Here is a 15,680-nt window from a genome sequence, read left to right as displayed (position 1 = left end):
ACATCCTTAGCAAGCAGCTATAACCAGTAGACTGCATGTAGGCTAGGGGTGCAAGGGGGAAGTGGCTGTGCAGCTGTAAGTCCTATGGCTGCCTCCCATCATCCCATATATTCTGCAACGTGCATTTTAATATAATTGCGTGAGATAGTTCCTGAAATAAACGGCCCACTAATATTGATTGCTTATACAAGCCAAACCAGTCTAGGCTGTGATGACACTATCGCATGAGGATTCTGTGTGTGTATTATGTTTTGGGTTTTACTATCCTTGTGTGTGTTATGTTTTTGGTTTTACTATCCTTGTGGGTATTATTATGTTTTGGGTTTTACTATCCTTGTGGGCACCAGAAGTAAAACAAGGAACATTAGGATAAGTGGACATTTTGCTGGTCCCCATAAGAAAAAAAAGGCTATTAGGGTTAGAATTAGGGTTAGGGGAAAATATGATTTGGAATGGGAATCAATTGTTTGGTCCCCACAAGTGAGAGTAAAACAAGGTATGTGTGTAACATTGTGTAGAGGGCGGGGTCGGGGTCGGAGTAGTATAGTGGCGGGCGGCGCCTAACATGTTGCCCCTTCTTTCCTCCGCTGCGGGGCTGGTAGCCTGAACTTGAACACTGGCTGGTACACAGCGAGCCACGACCCGTCCGTGCCATTGAACTACCCAGTATTCTATTCAACTTGATCAATTAAGTTAGATTCCGATCAGGAGTGTGGATACACCGGACAAACCTTGCCTTGTCAAACAGAATGTCCAGACGCAAACAAGGCAGCCGACCGCAACACCTGAGTGCAATTCAAGGTAAACTGAGATGAGGCTATGGCCATAGTTTACTAATAAGAGGATGGCTATATGCATGTTATGTATTTCATATACGATGTATTCATGTTAAACTTCGCTTTTTGGGGGGGTTGTATCAGTCAGGCTTTGTGGGGTATGCGCACCTTGACATTAACTTTTATCAATGATTTAACTTTATCAAATATATTTTTCTAAAGAGCCGATTTATATATAGGCTACACTCAGCTGTGCAACAAATGAAGTTAAAATCAATTAAATGTGTTCATAAACTACACATAAAAGGTGGCTTTAAGCATGGGTAATGCTTTTTTAAAATCTGGGTTCTTTACTGGCCTGTCTTTTTTTTCTAGTTTTTCTTTCTGTCTTGTCTGTGGGGGCTGTTTTGAATTATCTCATATTTTTGCTAACATGAACGCTTCCTTGTGGGGCAGACCGCGTGTTCTAGACACTGTATCCGTGTGACAAGGCGAGAGAGGATAGGATATAGTCTGCCCTCACAACAACTCCACTGACCTCTACCACTTTATAGCCGTTTCGTCAAAATATATCCTAGATACCCCATACACTTGACTTGTGTATAGGCCTATGTAGGTTATCATAAATATATAGTTTTATATCAAAATAACAGGCTCTGCTTAAACCACGGGTTCGTTGATGATATCGTGTTTCTTCCCCCGGTCACGGAGGGCAGACCTTTGACAAAAACACTGAAAAATGCTCTGAAACAACATATTTTTCTCTGTTCCCCCAACGAAGACCAGTAGAGCGTGCCTAGTTTGACCACAAGCCTTGACTCTTCAATGGTGTGCGTGCAACCGCGCCTAGCTTGTCTGCACAAACATTGAGCAGCACTGAAACAGGAAAGGTTACATTTTTGAGTAACCACCGGTGAGCTACTCAGCGCGACTGTACTGTCTGTACCTGTCCTGTACTCGGCCTAGTCCGGGCAAGTGAATCCGGTCCAAGCTTTAAGGTGTGTACATGACCATATTGACTCACTCCCTGCCTCAACTCTCACAAGTGGATAAAAGATTGGTGAGGGCCAGTCCAACAACTCAAACCTGACCAACGGCAATTAACCGTCCTTGTCTTTGACTGTCTACTTGGGTCATATATGAGTCATGGGCATTTTTCTTTTGTAGCCTACATTTATGGCACTGATGAGAGACTGACATTGGAAACCAGACTACATCCCCGAGAGGCGCTTAAATCTAAAGCTCACATTTCATTTGAGTAATCTCCTGTTAGACTCAACTCTCTTGGTGATAAATGAGTCATTTGGCCTCAAACCCTGAGTGACTCTGAACATCTTAAAGTCATGGCCCCTCACTTTCTCGCTGATAAACGGGTCAGTTCCTTGCCTAGTTGCTGCTCTCACTTGAGTAGTTGATGATTGAGAATGTATTGACAGGTGTTTGTTTTTTGTTTTTTTCTCCCAGGCCTTGGGAATGGTATAATTAAAAATAGATATATTTCTACTCACAGCACCAATAGAGACAGGAAGCAATGGTGTCAGTGAAGACATACCACTATGCAGCCTGCCATCTCAGTGAAAGGAGCTGTCAAAGGGTTAGTTAGGGGGAAGTGGTCAGTATCAGCTGACCGGAATAGCCTGACTGCCTCTGTAGCCCTGGTGGAGCGTGTGGGGTGGAGTGGCTCAGCATCGAAAGTAGCGCTTTTTTTTAAAACAGGGAGGGGTTGTTTTTCCTCTGAAGGCCATATCAGCAGTTGCCCAATCTACATGGTGTCTGACCACCCACTGCCTCCCTGTTGCTGTAAGATCTTACATGATGGACAGAATATACAAGTTTCTATTTTCTTAAATGTTCCTCTTGACTCTCTTCATTTTCCTCTCACTGTCTTCGCTGCCTTTCCCGTATCACTCCCCTGCCCTAATTTTCTTTTTCACTTTCCCCCTCTTCTTTCTCTGACTCTCCCTCACTTGTCTCTCATCTTCTCTCAGATGCCCCTGAGCCCTTGGACGCTGTCACTCCATCATTGGAGGAGAGGGGGTCCCTTCCCCGGGTCAGGGGTATTGAGGAGGGTCGTGACCTGCTGACCTGTGGGCAGTGCAGCCAGGCCTTCCCTCTCGCCCACATCCTGGCCTTCATCCAGCACAAACAGGGGGGCTGCCGCTCCCGGAATCACGCCCCCAACACCCACACCCCTCCCTCCCCAGCCAACCGGACACAGCGACGCGGTGATGTCACTCAGGTAGAGGCTGGGTTCGTGGAGCTGAGGAGAGTGACAGACACGTCCAGAGGGGAGGAGCATAGTGTGAAGGTGAAGATGGAGCCTAACAGAACAGGTGAGTGCCGGCAGGTCGCTAATTAGTGACTTTTTTGTTATGTTGTTTTCTCCCCCCCCCCCCACTTCTAACGACTGTCCCCCCTAGTCCAGCTCATTAGCTGGGCGTTGCTGTGCTGAGGAGGCCTCTGAGTTAGCGACGCGCTGGGTAATTGTGTGGAAAGGATAGGCAGCAGTGTTTTGAGGCCCCAGGGGGCCCCTGAGGGCTCCAGTGCACCTGAGCTCCCCTCCATCTCCTTGACTCTGTCTCTCTCAGGTGAAGTGGCCAGGTAAACACGTAGGGCAAGGCACTGTGCTCTCTGGCCACGCAATAACATGGCTTGCACACACTTGAGGACTGGCTGTGCTAAGCTGAGAGGTGACACCATCTCATTGTCACAACAGGCTGCGGTGTGGTCGTACTTCGTTACGACATGTTTAAAAGGATAATGTCACCATCGTTCTGATGTGTTTTGCATGGCTTCTCAGTGCAGGTGTGTGGTGTCCATCAGATGGGCATCCCAATCTGCATTTTGATAGTAAATAGTTGAGTGATACTTCCTCCCCTTGTCTCCTCACCAACATCTTTACAGAGATGGGAGGAATGGAGACAAGTGAAGAACAGTGACATGACTATTGAAATGCACCCATGGTCTCCTTCCTTGTCTCTCCTACCTAAGACACTTTCTACTAGGCATCTGAAGCAGGACTATGTAGGCAGTAAGAGGGGGCCTAAACTCTCACAGTATGTAAAGGTCATGTATTTAGAAGTGAAAAAAGCAAGTTCTCATTGTGTGTCTGAACCATAGAAATAGAATCTCTAGATTCTATTTACAGTATATGGTCTGAATGACTCTGGTTAGAATAGCTTTAGGGCGGCAGGTAGCCTAGCTGTGAGAGCGTTGAGCCAGTAACCGAACCGTCGCTTGTTCAAATACTCATGCCTATCAGGTGAAAAATCGGTCGATGGGCACATGAGCAAAGTACTTAACGCTCATTCGCACCAGGGGCGCGCCATCCTTCTATGGCTTATCCTGTAAAACAGCACATGTCAGTGCACCTATCCAGTGTATGTGACAATAAAACATATTTTTTTAAGTGTTTTGTTCATATGCATATTTTTGGAACTGAGACCCTTAGACATACATGCGCACTCTTTCTCTCACACAGCCACTTGCACTTCCTTCCTTTGTGTAGCGCTCAGGGGACTGCTGCATGCTCTGTTTCCGTCTGTCCACGTTTTTCTCTTTCGGTCTCTTCTCTTGCTGCCTGTTTTTTATGTTTTCTCTCTATCTCTCGGTCTCTCGCTGCCTGTTTTACATGTTCTCTCTCTGTTCTTTCACTCTCAACCGCTTTATCACTTTCTAGCTGCTTTTAAAAAAAACATTCTGTCTGTGTGTAAGTTCTCTTCTCCGTGCCCAAAGGCTTACACAACAGAGCTACCCACGTGCACTACACAAGAGCCGTACCGTATCTCCAACCAAGCAAAGCAAGATAACTTTTAATTCAACTTTTTAATAACGAAATTAGTCACTGGTGCATGAAAACGTGTATCTAATGTCGATCAACCGTTTTTAGAATTTAGATTTGTTGTTTAAAATGTTCACTTTTTTGTCCATTTAAAATAACATCAAATTGATCAGAAATACAGTGTAGACATTGTTAATGTTGTAAATGACTATTGGAGCTGGAAATGGCAGATTTTTTATGGAATATCTACATAGGCGTACAGAAGCCCATTATCAGCAACCATCACTCCTGTGTCCCAATGGCACGTTATATTAGCTAATCCAAGTTTATCTTTTTAAAAGGCTAATTAATCATTAGAAAACCCTTTTGCAATTGTTAGCACAGCTGAAAACTGTTGTTCATTTACATTTAAGTCATTTAGCAGACGCTCTTATCCAGAGCGACTTACAAGTTGGTGCATTCACCTTATGATATCCAGTGGAACAACCACTTTACAATAGTGCATCTAACTCTTTTAAGGGGGGGGGGGGGGGGGGGGGTTAGAAGGATTACTTTATCCTATCCTAGGTATTCCTTAAAGAGGTGGGGTTTCAGGTATTTCCGGAAGGTGGTGATTGACTCCGCTGACCTGGCGTCGTGGGGGAGTTTGTTCCACCATTGGGGTGCCAGAGCAGCGAACAGTTTTGACTGGGCTGAGCGGGAGCTGTACTTCCTCAGAGGTAGGGAGGCGAGCAGGCCAGAGGTGGATGAACGCAGTGCCCTTGTTTGGGTGTAGGGCCTGAACAGAGCCTGAAGGTACGGAGGTGCCGTTCCCCTCACAGCTCCGTAGGCAAGCACCATGGTCTTGTAGCGGATGCGAGCTTCAACTGGAAGCCAGTGGAGAGAGCGGAGGAGCGGGGTGATGTGAGAGAACTTGGGAAGGTTGAACACCAGACGGGCTGCGGCGTTCTGGATGAGTTGTAGGGGTTTAATGGCACAGGCAGGGAGCCCAGCCAACAGCGAGTTGCAGTAATCCAGACGGGAGATGACAAGTGCCTGGATTAGGACCTGCGCCGCTTCCTGTGTGAGGCAGGGTCGTACTCTGCGAATGTTGTAGAGCATGAACCTACAGGAACGGGTCACCGCCTACCGCCTTGTTCAGATTAAAGAAGCAATAAAACTGGCCTTCTTTAGACTAGTTGAGCATCAGCATTTGTGGGTTTGATTACAGGATCAAAATGGCCAGAAACAAAGAACTTTCTTCAAACTCGTCAGTCTATTCTTGTTCTGAGAAATGAAGGCTATTCCATGTGAGAAATTGCCAAGAAACTGAAGACCCCGTACAACGCTGGGAACTACTCCCTTCATAGAACAGAGCAAACTGTCTCTAACCAGAATAGATAGAGTGGGAGGCCCCGGTGCACAACTGAGCAAGAGGATAAGTACATTAGATTGTCTAGTTTGAGAAACCGACACCTCACAAGTCCTCAACTGGCAGCTTCATTAAATAGTACCTGCAAAACACCAGTCTCAATTTCAACAGTGCTTGGGCGACTCTGGGATGCTGGCCTTCTAGGCAGAGTTGCAAAGAAAAGCCATATCTCAGACTGCCCAATAAAAAATAAGATTAAGATGGGCAAAAGAATACAGACACTGGACAGAGGAACTCTGCCTAGAAGGCCAGCATCCTGGAGTCGCCGCTTCACTGTTGACGTTGAGACTGGTGTTTTGCGGGTACTATTTAATTGTTTTCTTTACTAAAGTAGTATTGCTAAAGGTACTGCATAGGTGTAAACATACTATTCTTTTGTTGTTGCAAGAGATGGCACTTGTATAGCCTAAGAAAGTAGCAAAAATGTGCAGAAAGTCGTTTTGAATGCATTTTATTGAAGGGAAGCAATGTCTTGAGCTTTTTTGGCAACATAGTGATATATTCTTATATACTGTACAATGAGGAATTCAACTACAAGGTATTAGTCTTCTCCCAATTTTTTAACCATTGCCCCCACCCACAAGGTGTATAAACAACAACAATAAATACGAATAAGATAATAGATACAAAACAAAAACGTGAAGAACATAAATCAATCAACTCTAATTAGCACATGTAGGACAGTATTCAAGTGTGTGTGGATGGACTTTGCAGATGTATTTCTCACATGTGCAGCACACAGTATTTGTTTTACAGTCCTTCTTTGGGGGGGCAGAATTGGCATCTCATCCTCTTGCCTGCTGCAGCCTCAGGTGGATCAGAACAAGATTCAGCCCCCTGAACAGCTTTCACAAGCGCTGCTGTCTTTGAATGTGTGGGCTTACAAGGGCCTTTCCCAGCTCCTCCAGGAACACTTATCAGGCACCCAGGTAGGGGTTGATCTTGTTCCATATCACGAAGGCATTGTACAAGGACGCATCAATGATGTTATGGAAGATGACCAGTCGTCCTCCTGCAGCTGTAAGTTCCAGTCACCTTGTCCAGGTTGTCCACGCCTCCTTTGTTGTGGTTGTGGTCCAGGATGATGGCTGGCTTCCTGTCCTCACGATCACTGATCTCAGCCGTTTTGTGCCGTGTGCTCAGGAGGACCACATTTTTGTTCCTCTTTGGGAGGTAAGATACTACAGTGGTGGTGTTTTTCATATTTTAAATGTTATTTGACCTTTATTTAACTAGGCAAGTCAGTTAAGAACAAATTCTTATTTTCAATGAGGGAACAGAGGGGTCAGAACATTTTTTTTTTTACCTTGTCGGCTCGGGGATTCGATCTTGCAACCTTTCGGTTACTAGGTAAACTTTGATGAGAAGGCCTCTCTCCCCCTTGTTGTGAGAAGTGCAGGGGGGAGCTCAGGCTTGTTCTTTCTACCTCTGCCAACCATGGTGATCTTCCTCTTCAGGAGCTGCTGGCTGAGTTCAATCAGTAGCACACACAATCTAAATTTCTCATTGTGTGTGTGTTTTTGTGGTGTGTAAATTATTTTATAACTGCTGGGTCAAAAATGACCCTAAGACAATCTTTGTACCCTGGTGGTGTACAGCTTTCATGGAAATATGAACAAAGGCGACGTTTCACTTTTTCTAATGTTGGGGTCACTCTAGGAAAAGTCATAAAATTGAAAAAATGTCTCTGCTGTTAAACAGTGGCGGGTCATTTTTTTTTTCCCCCTTAAGACAACACAAGGGTTAAGTAACTCAAGTTAAATGTTTCGTATGATTTGATACAGTACTGTATGCGCTACGTGTTAAAATCCCTGGTGATGCCAAGCCCATTTAATTTTCATATTACAACCTGTGTGTTGTGATAATTGCGTTGTTTGCTCTATAACCTGTTTGTTCATATGCCTTGCGACTGTGATATATGCGCCAAGACAGTGGCAGAATAAATTCAACCACACCTTTGTTTCATCGTAAATCCAGAAAGCAACCTCTGTCCGGTGAAGTCCACAAAGCATATTGCATGTGAAACAGTTACATTGCCTACAGCATGGTCAAGGAAGTTGATGTTTACAACATTTTCAGACTACTAAACAACTATTGATTTAGAACCACGGAGAGTTAGCCCAAGTCCCAAAGAAAACAGGAGCTGCCTTCACCATTTCAACATCATCAAATCACCTATGCTATGACAACTAAAATATACCATAAAACAATTTAGTCCAATCAACGTAAGCTAAATATCATGTGGCTGTCCATGGCTCGCTCTCTTGCTGTGTGCGTGCGTTCAAGTAGAGAACATATTGACTCACCCTACATGTAGAGAAACACCAATGCCATCCTCTCTTTCATGTTGACGAAATGGTCTATGACTCTGTCATACCGTACACACTTCATTTTTTGTTGACCTAGGCTACTTGGCTAAAGTGCTTGCTCACTAGCCTAACGCCCTTTTCATGGGAATCAATGTGCCAAGCCAGCTAGTTAACATTAGCCTACTACATCTAGCTACATATTGAACTTCCATCCTCTCAGGCCAGGGGAAAAATGTATGAATTTATGGTTGGATCAGAATCACCGTTATAATCATTTGCCAGTACGGAGAATTAAGTAAAACCACAAGTCCAAATCCCTATCTCCATTCATGGATAATTTAGGAAAGGGCCAATTTTAGCTAGCTAGCCAGCCAACTAACTGAGGAAAACAACACCAATATATTTTTTTCTGTCTATGTTTTGCTCTCGATGTGATTGGCGTGAAGCCCAATCCAAACTGGCTTCCCTTTTTTTACGCACCAGGACAATTCACAGTTGAGCTCACTCAGTTTAGCTCAACGCTGATTGGCTTTTATTTTATACCTTTATTTATACCTTTATTTATAAAGGGAGGCTAAATGATCGCAATACTATGGGCGGCAACAATGTCATACTATTTTTGACCAGACAGCATCAGATAGATGGGCTACACACAGAGACAGAGGGGTGCTGTTTCGCTCGCTCGGATGCTTTCTCCGGTGCGATACTGTACATTCGATTTTGAAGGAAAATATGAAACGGACCAAAGATAAATTATTGTATATTTTTCTTGGTAGATGTGTTGGGGAAACCTGGCTTCCCTTGGCATGTGAATATGTCTGCTTGAGGAAGATGACTCAAATTGAAAGAGCAATTATACCCACAACGGATAGGTGTCCCTTCACACTAGAATGTGTGTGTATGTGATGGAGAATGGAAGAACGTGATGGATTATAATAACGTGTGCGTCGGTCTCATTTATTTTTATTTATTTGACTTGTTTGTTTTTTCTCATCTCTAACATTATTCCCCCCCCCCCCCCCCATTTCAACAGACTCTCGCTTGCCCTATTTCAATCTCCCCCCACACTCTTTTCTCCTCCCTCTTTCTCCCTCGGGAGAGGAGATTCTGCCTACTGCTCGTTAGTGCTCCTAGCCAATCTGCATTTTTAATTAGCAGTTATTGCTTCTGCTTAATATTCAAGTGCTACCCCGGGCCAAATGGGAATCCTTACAAAAAAAGATGGAGAGGGAAAGAAAGAGCGAATGAGAAACCGGCTGGGTATTGTGTTTCACTCCAGGAGCCCAAGACAAAAGCCCCCCCTCGGGGAGAGATTTGGAGGGTTAGGGGGGGTGAGGGGTAGGAGGATGGGTCTGAAGTACAATCCAAGGGGTGACACATTTTTGTGGTGTTTCTCGACCCGCACGGCTACATCCTCCTTTTTGATCTTTCTCCCGCTTTCCTTATAATTTTTTTTTGTTGCGCTCTCATTCACCCCACTTTTCATAAATATACCAACTTCTCTCCTGCTCTGCTCATCTCTTCAGGCTAAGTTAAAGGATGTGTCCACCACATCTCCTATCCTCTCCAGGCAGAGCGTGCGAGAGAGAGAGTTGCTTTCTTTTTCATCTTTTCTCTCCTCCCCCTCCAGTAAAATACAGAAGGATTTTGACTTCAGGAAACATGAAAGAGGCTTATACCAGAGTCGGCTTTGAACCTTTACAAAAAATAGAACTGTTTTCCCCCTCAATTTGAGGATCTTCTTTCCAATTTAGATTTATGCAGAAAGGCCTCATTTGTCAAGCAGGCTGAGTCAGTCCCTGATTTACATAAAGCCTTCGTTTTCTCGGTTCCGCTAATTAGCAATTTGCAGCTTAATTGGAGAGTGGCTCTCGGTTAAGAGACAATGCTAACCACATTTAAAACATTTCTCCAGATGTACTTGACTATCCGTCTCCCCTTTCTGCTGGCCTCAGTCTCTGTCGTTCATCTCTCACCTGCTTCTGGTCCCATCAACAGCCTTCGCTATCTCTGAGTCCCTCTCTCCTTGGCTTCTGTCTCAAAAAGGAAGAGAGGCAGGAACAATGTTTTTTTTTAAAGTAACTCAGACTACCTCGTCCTGTAGACCTGAACCAGAGAATGTTAAGCATCTTCCCTCTTGCTGTAGTCACTCACTCTTCACTGACTTAACAGGCTTAGTGTCTCTGCACCTATGTACTTCCCTAACCAGAGTGCCTTTTTGTGCTGTGTTCCTTTTATATTCTGCTATCACTGCCTAGCTATCCACAATAGTTTCTACTGTCTGATATGTGCTGTTTTAATAAAAACCTATTGAGATCCCTTACATTTTTCAGATCAAGAAAATGTTTCTGCTAATGTCGTTTTGGCTTGCTTACTAACTGTGTTTTTTTTTCTGTGGCAGAAGAGCCGTCCTACTTTACCTGCCAACTGTGTGAGTGTGTGATGCCCTCTGCCTGGGCCCTGCTCCAACACGCCCAGCACACACACTCCTTCAGCATCTACCAGGAGGACGGTGAGCAGGAGAAGGATGACGAGGAGAAGATGGGAAGATGGGGTCACCAGCACTCCAAACCTGCAGCTACCCTGGATCCCTGTCAACTGAGCCACACCCTGGCCACTGCCTTCCACCCTTCCATTCTGCGTCTGCCCCGCATCTTCAGTCCTCGTCAGAACCGCAGGCCAGCTTCTCAGGCCAGCTCTATCCCTTCCTCCAGAGAACGACAGGCCCTCAACTTCTGTCTGAGAGAGCTGGCTGAGGGCGGTAACAACACCACCATCCTCACCACTGCTGGAGATCTGGTCACCTCTCCGTCGCCATCCCCCCCGGCCGCCTCTTCCTACCCCCAGTGCGGACCCGCCCAGGCGGGGTTTCCCTGTGAGCTGTGTGGCCAGGGTTTCCAGTCCCTACGCAGCCTGTCAGCCCACCGGAGGACCCACGCATGTGAGCAGCCCTACCACTGTGGCTTGTGTGACCAGGCCTTTGCCCAGAGTGGTCAGCTGGCTCGCCACATGAGGAGTCACCGCGGAGAGACAGGAGGGGGCTACGAGGGGGTGGAGGTGGGGCTGGTAGGGGAGGATGAGGGGGGTCGGCAGGGGATGAGAGGGAGATTTGTAATGCAGGGGGCAGGAGAGAGGGTGTTGAGTGGAGGACCAGGGGAGAGGGAGACCTCTGAGTTGGACCTATCCCAGTCCAAGCCTCACTCCCCAGGCTCTGGACTGATCCTGCTCTCTTCCCAGCCTGGAGGTCCAGACATGAGCCTGCTCAGGCTGTTCCAACCCCAGGGAGAGGTGGTGGAGGGTCAAGAGGAGCCCCAGCATGCGTCCCCCTACGCCAGCCCTTCAGGGGGGTCACTTGAAAGCGGAGAGACGGGGGGCAGCGGGGAGAGTGGCATCGCCAGCGGAAATTGCACCCCCAAACGTCCGGAGAGGGAGGAGAGGGCTCAGGTAGGGGGGGAGTGGGTGAGCGAGAGGGATGGAGAGATGGCGGGTGGAGAGAAGGAGTGGCTTGCAGGCGGGAACATCGAGGTGGTCCAGGAGTGGCAGAGGGAGAGCGAACGGAGAGGAGGAAACGGCGTCATCAGCAGTAACAGTGGTAACAACGACGGGGGGTCAGGGAAGAAGAAGAAGGAGGAGGCCTGTGAGTACTGTGGGAAACAGTTCCGGAACAGCAGCAACCTGACGGTGCACCGGCGCAGCCACACGGGAGAACGGCCCTACCAGTGTGGCCTGTGCAGCTACGCATGCGCCCAGAGCTCCAAACTCACACGCCACATGAAGACCCACGGCGCCCACGGGGCCCGTGCCCCGTTCCTGTGCCAGCTGTGCGGGGTACCCTTCACTGTGTACGCTACCCTGGAGAAACACCTGAAGAAGGTGCATGGGCTGAGCCATTCCAGCGTCGGGGCCTACACCCAGGCCAGTGCAGCTGATGCCAACTGGGCCCTTGTCAAAATGGAGGACGGGTTGGTCATCAAGATGGAGGATGAAGCCAGCACGGACCAGACAGAAAGCAACATGGCTGCCATCGATGTGGGAGTGGAGGCTGAGGAGAACCAGAAAGGGGAGGTGGATGGTACTGTTAGCCCAGCCATAGTGGAGGATAGTGTGGGTGAGCTTCCTACTGAAGGCAGTGTGGATGTGGGCTTGGTGTAAACTACGGGTCCAGCATATCCATCATTTCACACTTTTGTACACTGACTAAGACATTCTAAAGCACTGGTTTGGACTCTCAATCATACCAACCACTTTGGCCAACATAAATATCCATATAAATGTAATGAACCTTTCCTAGCACTCAACTGGGGATTAATTCAAACTGGAATCTAGGTACCATCCTGCTCTCCTCTGAATTCCCTATCTGTGCAATGCTGAGGTACATCACGTCTCGCCAGAGCTGACAATTAGCATATGCAAATCCACCTACTTAGACCACAGCACAAAACCCAGACATGCAATGGAAAGGTGGAGGGCAAACAGGACTTGAGAACAGGAAGTCAACCACCACAGTCCACCAGAACACAGGACGTTGATCACCATGCTCCAGCAGAATATAGGAAGTGGACACCAGTGGTCAATTGATTGGTTCACTCACTCAACATAGTGATGATTACCAATCAGAACTGTCAAATGTAGAAAGTAAAAAAAGGTTTAATTATTTTTATTTTTTATATATCGAGTGGCAAGAGATTGCGACAATAGTGAGGCTTTCATATCCTGTTCCGTTGCTTTGGTGACAACTGGGTTGGTGGTCGTCTCACTCTGTGGACGAATTAAAGACTAGTAGTTTGGACGGAGACTGGGTCAAAGGGGAAACGAACCCAAACATAGATTGCCTGTAGTTTGTTTGTCTCATTCCTTTTAAATGTGCTTCTTTGTCACGACACTTGCCACTTAATGTAAAGTTTATGAGGCTCACGAGGCCCAGCAAGATTGTGTTGTTCCTCTCTGTGTCGATGTTATTTTTATATATGTGTATAAGTCTCATCTGCTGATTTCCTTAGCTCCTATGCATAAAAAAAACTGCAATTTAACTTCATATGAAACGTGTGAATGTATTTCCTTTCGTGCTTGATAATGGGGGGGGGGGTCTTGTTCTTTCCTTTGTTTACATTTATTTTATTTTATTACGCTGAACTGCTTGAAGCTTACATATGCATGTTTTGCTGCCATTTGAAAATGTTTTCTTTTGCCTGTTTTTTTTTTAGAATTTGTCCTTATTTATGAACACTGCATGTTAGTGGTTAGCAAACGAAAAGTCTATCTACTGCTGTACTACAGGGTAGAGAGCTACAGTAAATGGCTTGTTGATAGGTGGGAGAGTTTTGTGGGTAACACCGAATGAGCACTTGTGTCTGTATGTTTACTGTGTGTGTGTATACAGGGGAATTTTTTGGTAACACTTGACTTGAACCTTCGGTCAAATGCCTAACTAACTACATCCGAACCATGACGTAACAAGTCATAAGCAAGCTGTTTTATGTGCATGGAAAGTGAGCCTATGCCAACGACAATGATGCAGCTAACCTTTGGCTACGTTTGCCGTTGTGGCTGAGAACATGGTTTGAGTGAAGTGTCACCAACGTTTTGCTGACTACTGTGATTTACATGATCATTATTGATGTCTATATACACTGATGGCAGGGAACCCTTCTTTTCGGACACTTTGAAAAAACAATTCTATGCTTTGTGTATGAAATGTAGTGATAGGGTAAAATGTGAATGATTGATGGACATGAGTGGAGTATACTTGTTCAGGGACCAATGTTATGTACGTAAAATGGCACTCCTACATGTAGATGTCGTTGCCATCGTTATCATCAATTGACTGTATGCTGTATGCCTCAAACTCATTTTCCCCAGCATTCCTGGTTTCTCTGTCTGTGCTGACTGCAATGAGGCGAACTATGCCACTGTGTTTTTGTAAACTTGATACCATTTTGTCATTGACCTGGTTATGAGAAGTCTCATTAAAACAATTGAGGCAAAGCGATCTCTGTGTGTGTTTTGGTCTCAGTGTAGGAATGGCGAACCGGCTCCTGAAAGTCAAAGGCAGCACATCAGACGGATGTGAACAAGCACAGAGGGTCCTTCATCCAGTGCTGTGACATTACACATTCATAACTCGGGATGACAGGAGTCAGTCCACAGAGAAACGACCCACACAGATCAAACGCACACCGGAGGGAGTTTCTAAAAGGAAGTGACGTGACTCAATCTGTAGACCAGTTGAACTTTCTGTAGAAGGTTACATAGCCAGGGAATTGGGGACGTGTATGAAGGCTACATATCCAGGGGAATTGGGATGGGACGGGCAAGCTGTAAGGTTTTGAGGGGTAGGGGGTACTGGGTGCCAGGGGTTTGCGCTCACGTAATTGCGGACTGCATTTTGGGGGCACAGAAATCCCTGCGCCAACATCCTATGGCCATAGCCCTGCCCCCTCTAATGAGAAGGCAGCTCTATGATCCCTATAGCTCATTAACAGCAAGCCTTTTTAATGAGCTTTCAGCAGGGCGGATGGGAGGGGTGGGCACCAGATGCGCACACGCCCCCCACTACCAATTTCTATTGTGTAGGGGAGAATAAGGAGGGAATGAAGAGAACCAAAGCCGTTCACTGGACCAGACCCAGAGGAGTTGGTCTGCTCTTCTCCCCAAAGAGGGCGAGAGGGCAGGTACCACACAGGTGTGGGACAGGTAACCTCCTGCACTTCTCCCCTTGGACCCAGGGCAGGTACGCTACGTGGGCACTCCTGCACCATTTGGTGTCCGCATGGACCAAATTACGCAAGGTAAGGTGATACACAGCAGTGCAGTAGCCTCCACGGCAAATGCTTACCTTCCCACCCCCAACTGGTCTTTGTTTTCCTGCCAGCCACCTCCAGTCCGCAACAATGACCAACCCCGACCCTGCTCCATTCACACTGGGTCAGCCAATCACCTCTCTGGACTTTATCAGACACAGGCCGTCCGCCAATAAAGCAGGGTGCGGGGGAAATCATCAGCTGACCGTGTGTGTGTTTCTGACCAGGGCCCAGCCCTGGGGCGGCGGTGGCATGGACTTTGAGATCTAATAGCCGTGTCTCAGCTCGACAGAGAAGGCTTTTGTTGGGCCAGGACAGGGAGAGGGGTTATAGGAGAACGGGCTCATTGTAATGGCTGGAATGGAATTAATGGAACGGAGTCAAACACATCAAAACATGGATACCTCGTGTTTGACTCCGTTCCATTTACTCCAGCCATTACGATGAGCCTGTCCTCCTATAACTCTTCCCGCCAGCCTCCTCTGGTTGGAAACTTTTGGAACGTTTCATGTCTTTCCTGCAGTAAAAGGGCCAGAAAGCCATCAGGGTTGTGCAAGAGCTTCCTGTGTGTATGTGTGTACAAAACACTAACAGCTGAACCAA

At 46.6% G+C, this 15,680-nt stretch overlaps 1 protein-coding gene across 2 annotated transcripts; it reads left to right on the top strand.

Moving 5' to 3' along the window:
- Positions 1 to 561: 561 nt before the first annotated feature.
- LOC139549211 (B-cell lymphoma/leukemia 11A-like) lies at positions 562 to 14,266 on the top strand. 2 transcript variants are annotated; one of them, XM_071359431.1, is made up of 3 exons: positions 562 to 801; positions 2,765 to 3,109; positions 10,682 to 14,266. In XM_071359431.1, exons 1-3 carry the CDS (start codon positions 750 to 752, stop codon positions 12,427 to 12,429), a joined length of 2,145 nt encoding a protein of 714 aa, XP_071215532.1. In that variant the 5' UTR covers positions 562 to 749; the 3' UTR covers positions 12,430 to 14,266. The 2 variants fall into 2 exon arrangements, with proteins under 2 accessions (XP_071215532.1, XP_071215531.1); XM_071359430.1 differs by having other exon boundaries at positions 564 to 801; positions 10,679 to 14,266.
- Positions 14,267 to 15,680: the final 1,414 nt, after the last annotated feature.

Source organism: Salvelinus alpinus, chromosome 22, assembly GCF_045679555.1.
Source record: "Salvelinus alpinus chromosome 22, SLU_Salpinus.1, whole genome shotgun sequence".
NCBI classification, from domain to species: domain Eukaryota; kingdom Metazoa; phylum Chordata; class Actinopteri; order Salmoniformes; family Salmonidae; genus Salvelinus; species Salvelinus alpinus.
The sequence above is the reverse complement of the archived record's forward strand: the minus strand, read 5'-3'. Positions and strand labels throughout refer to the sequence as shown.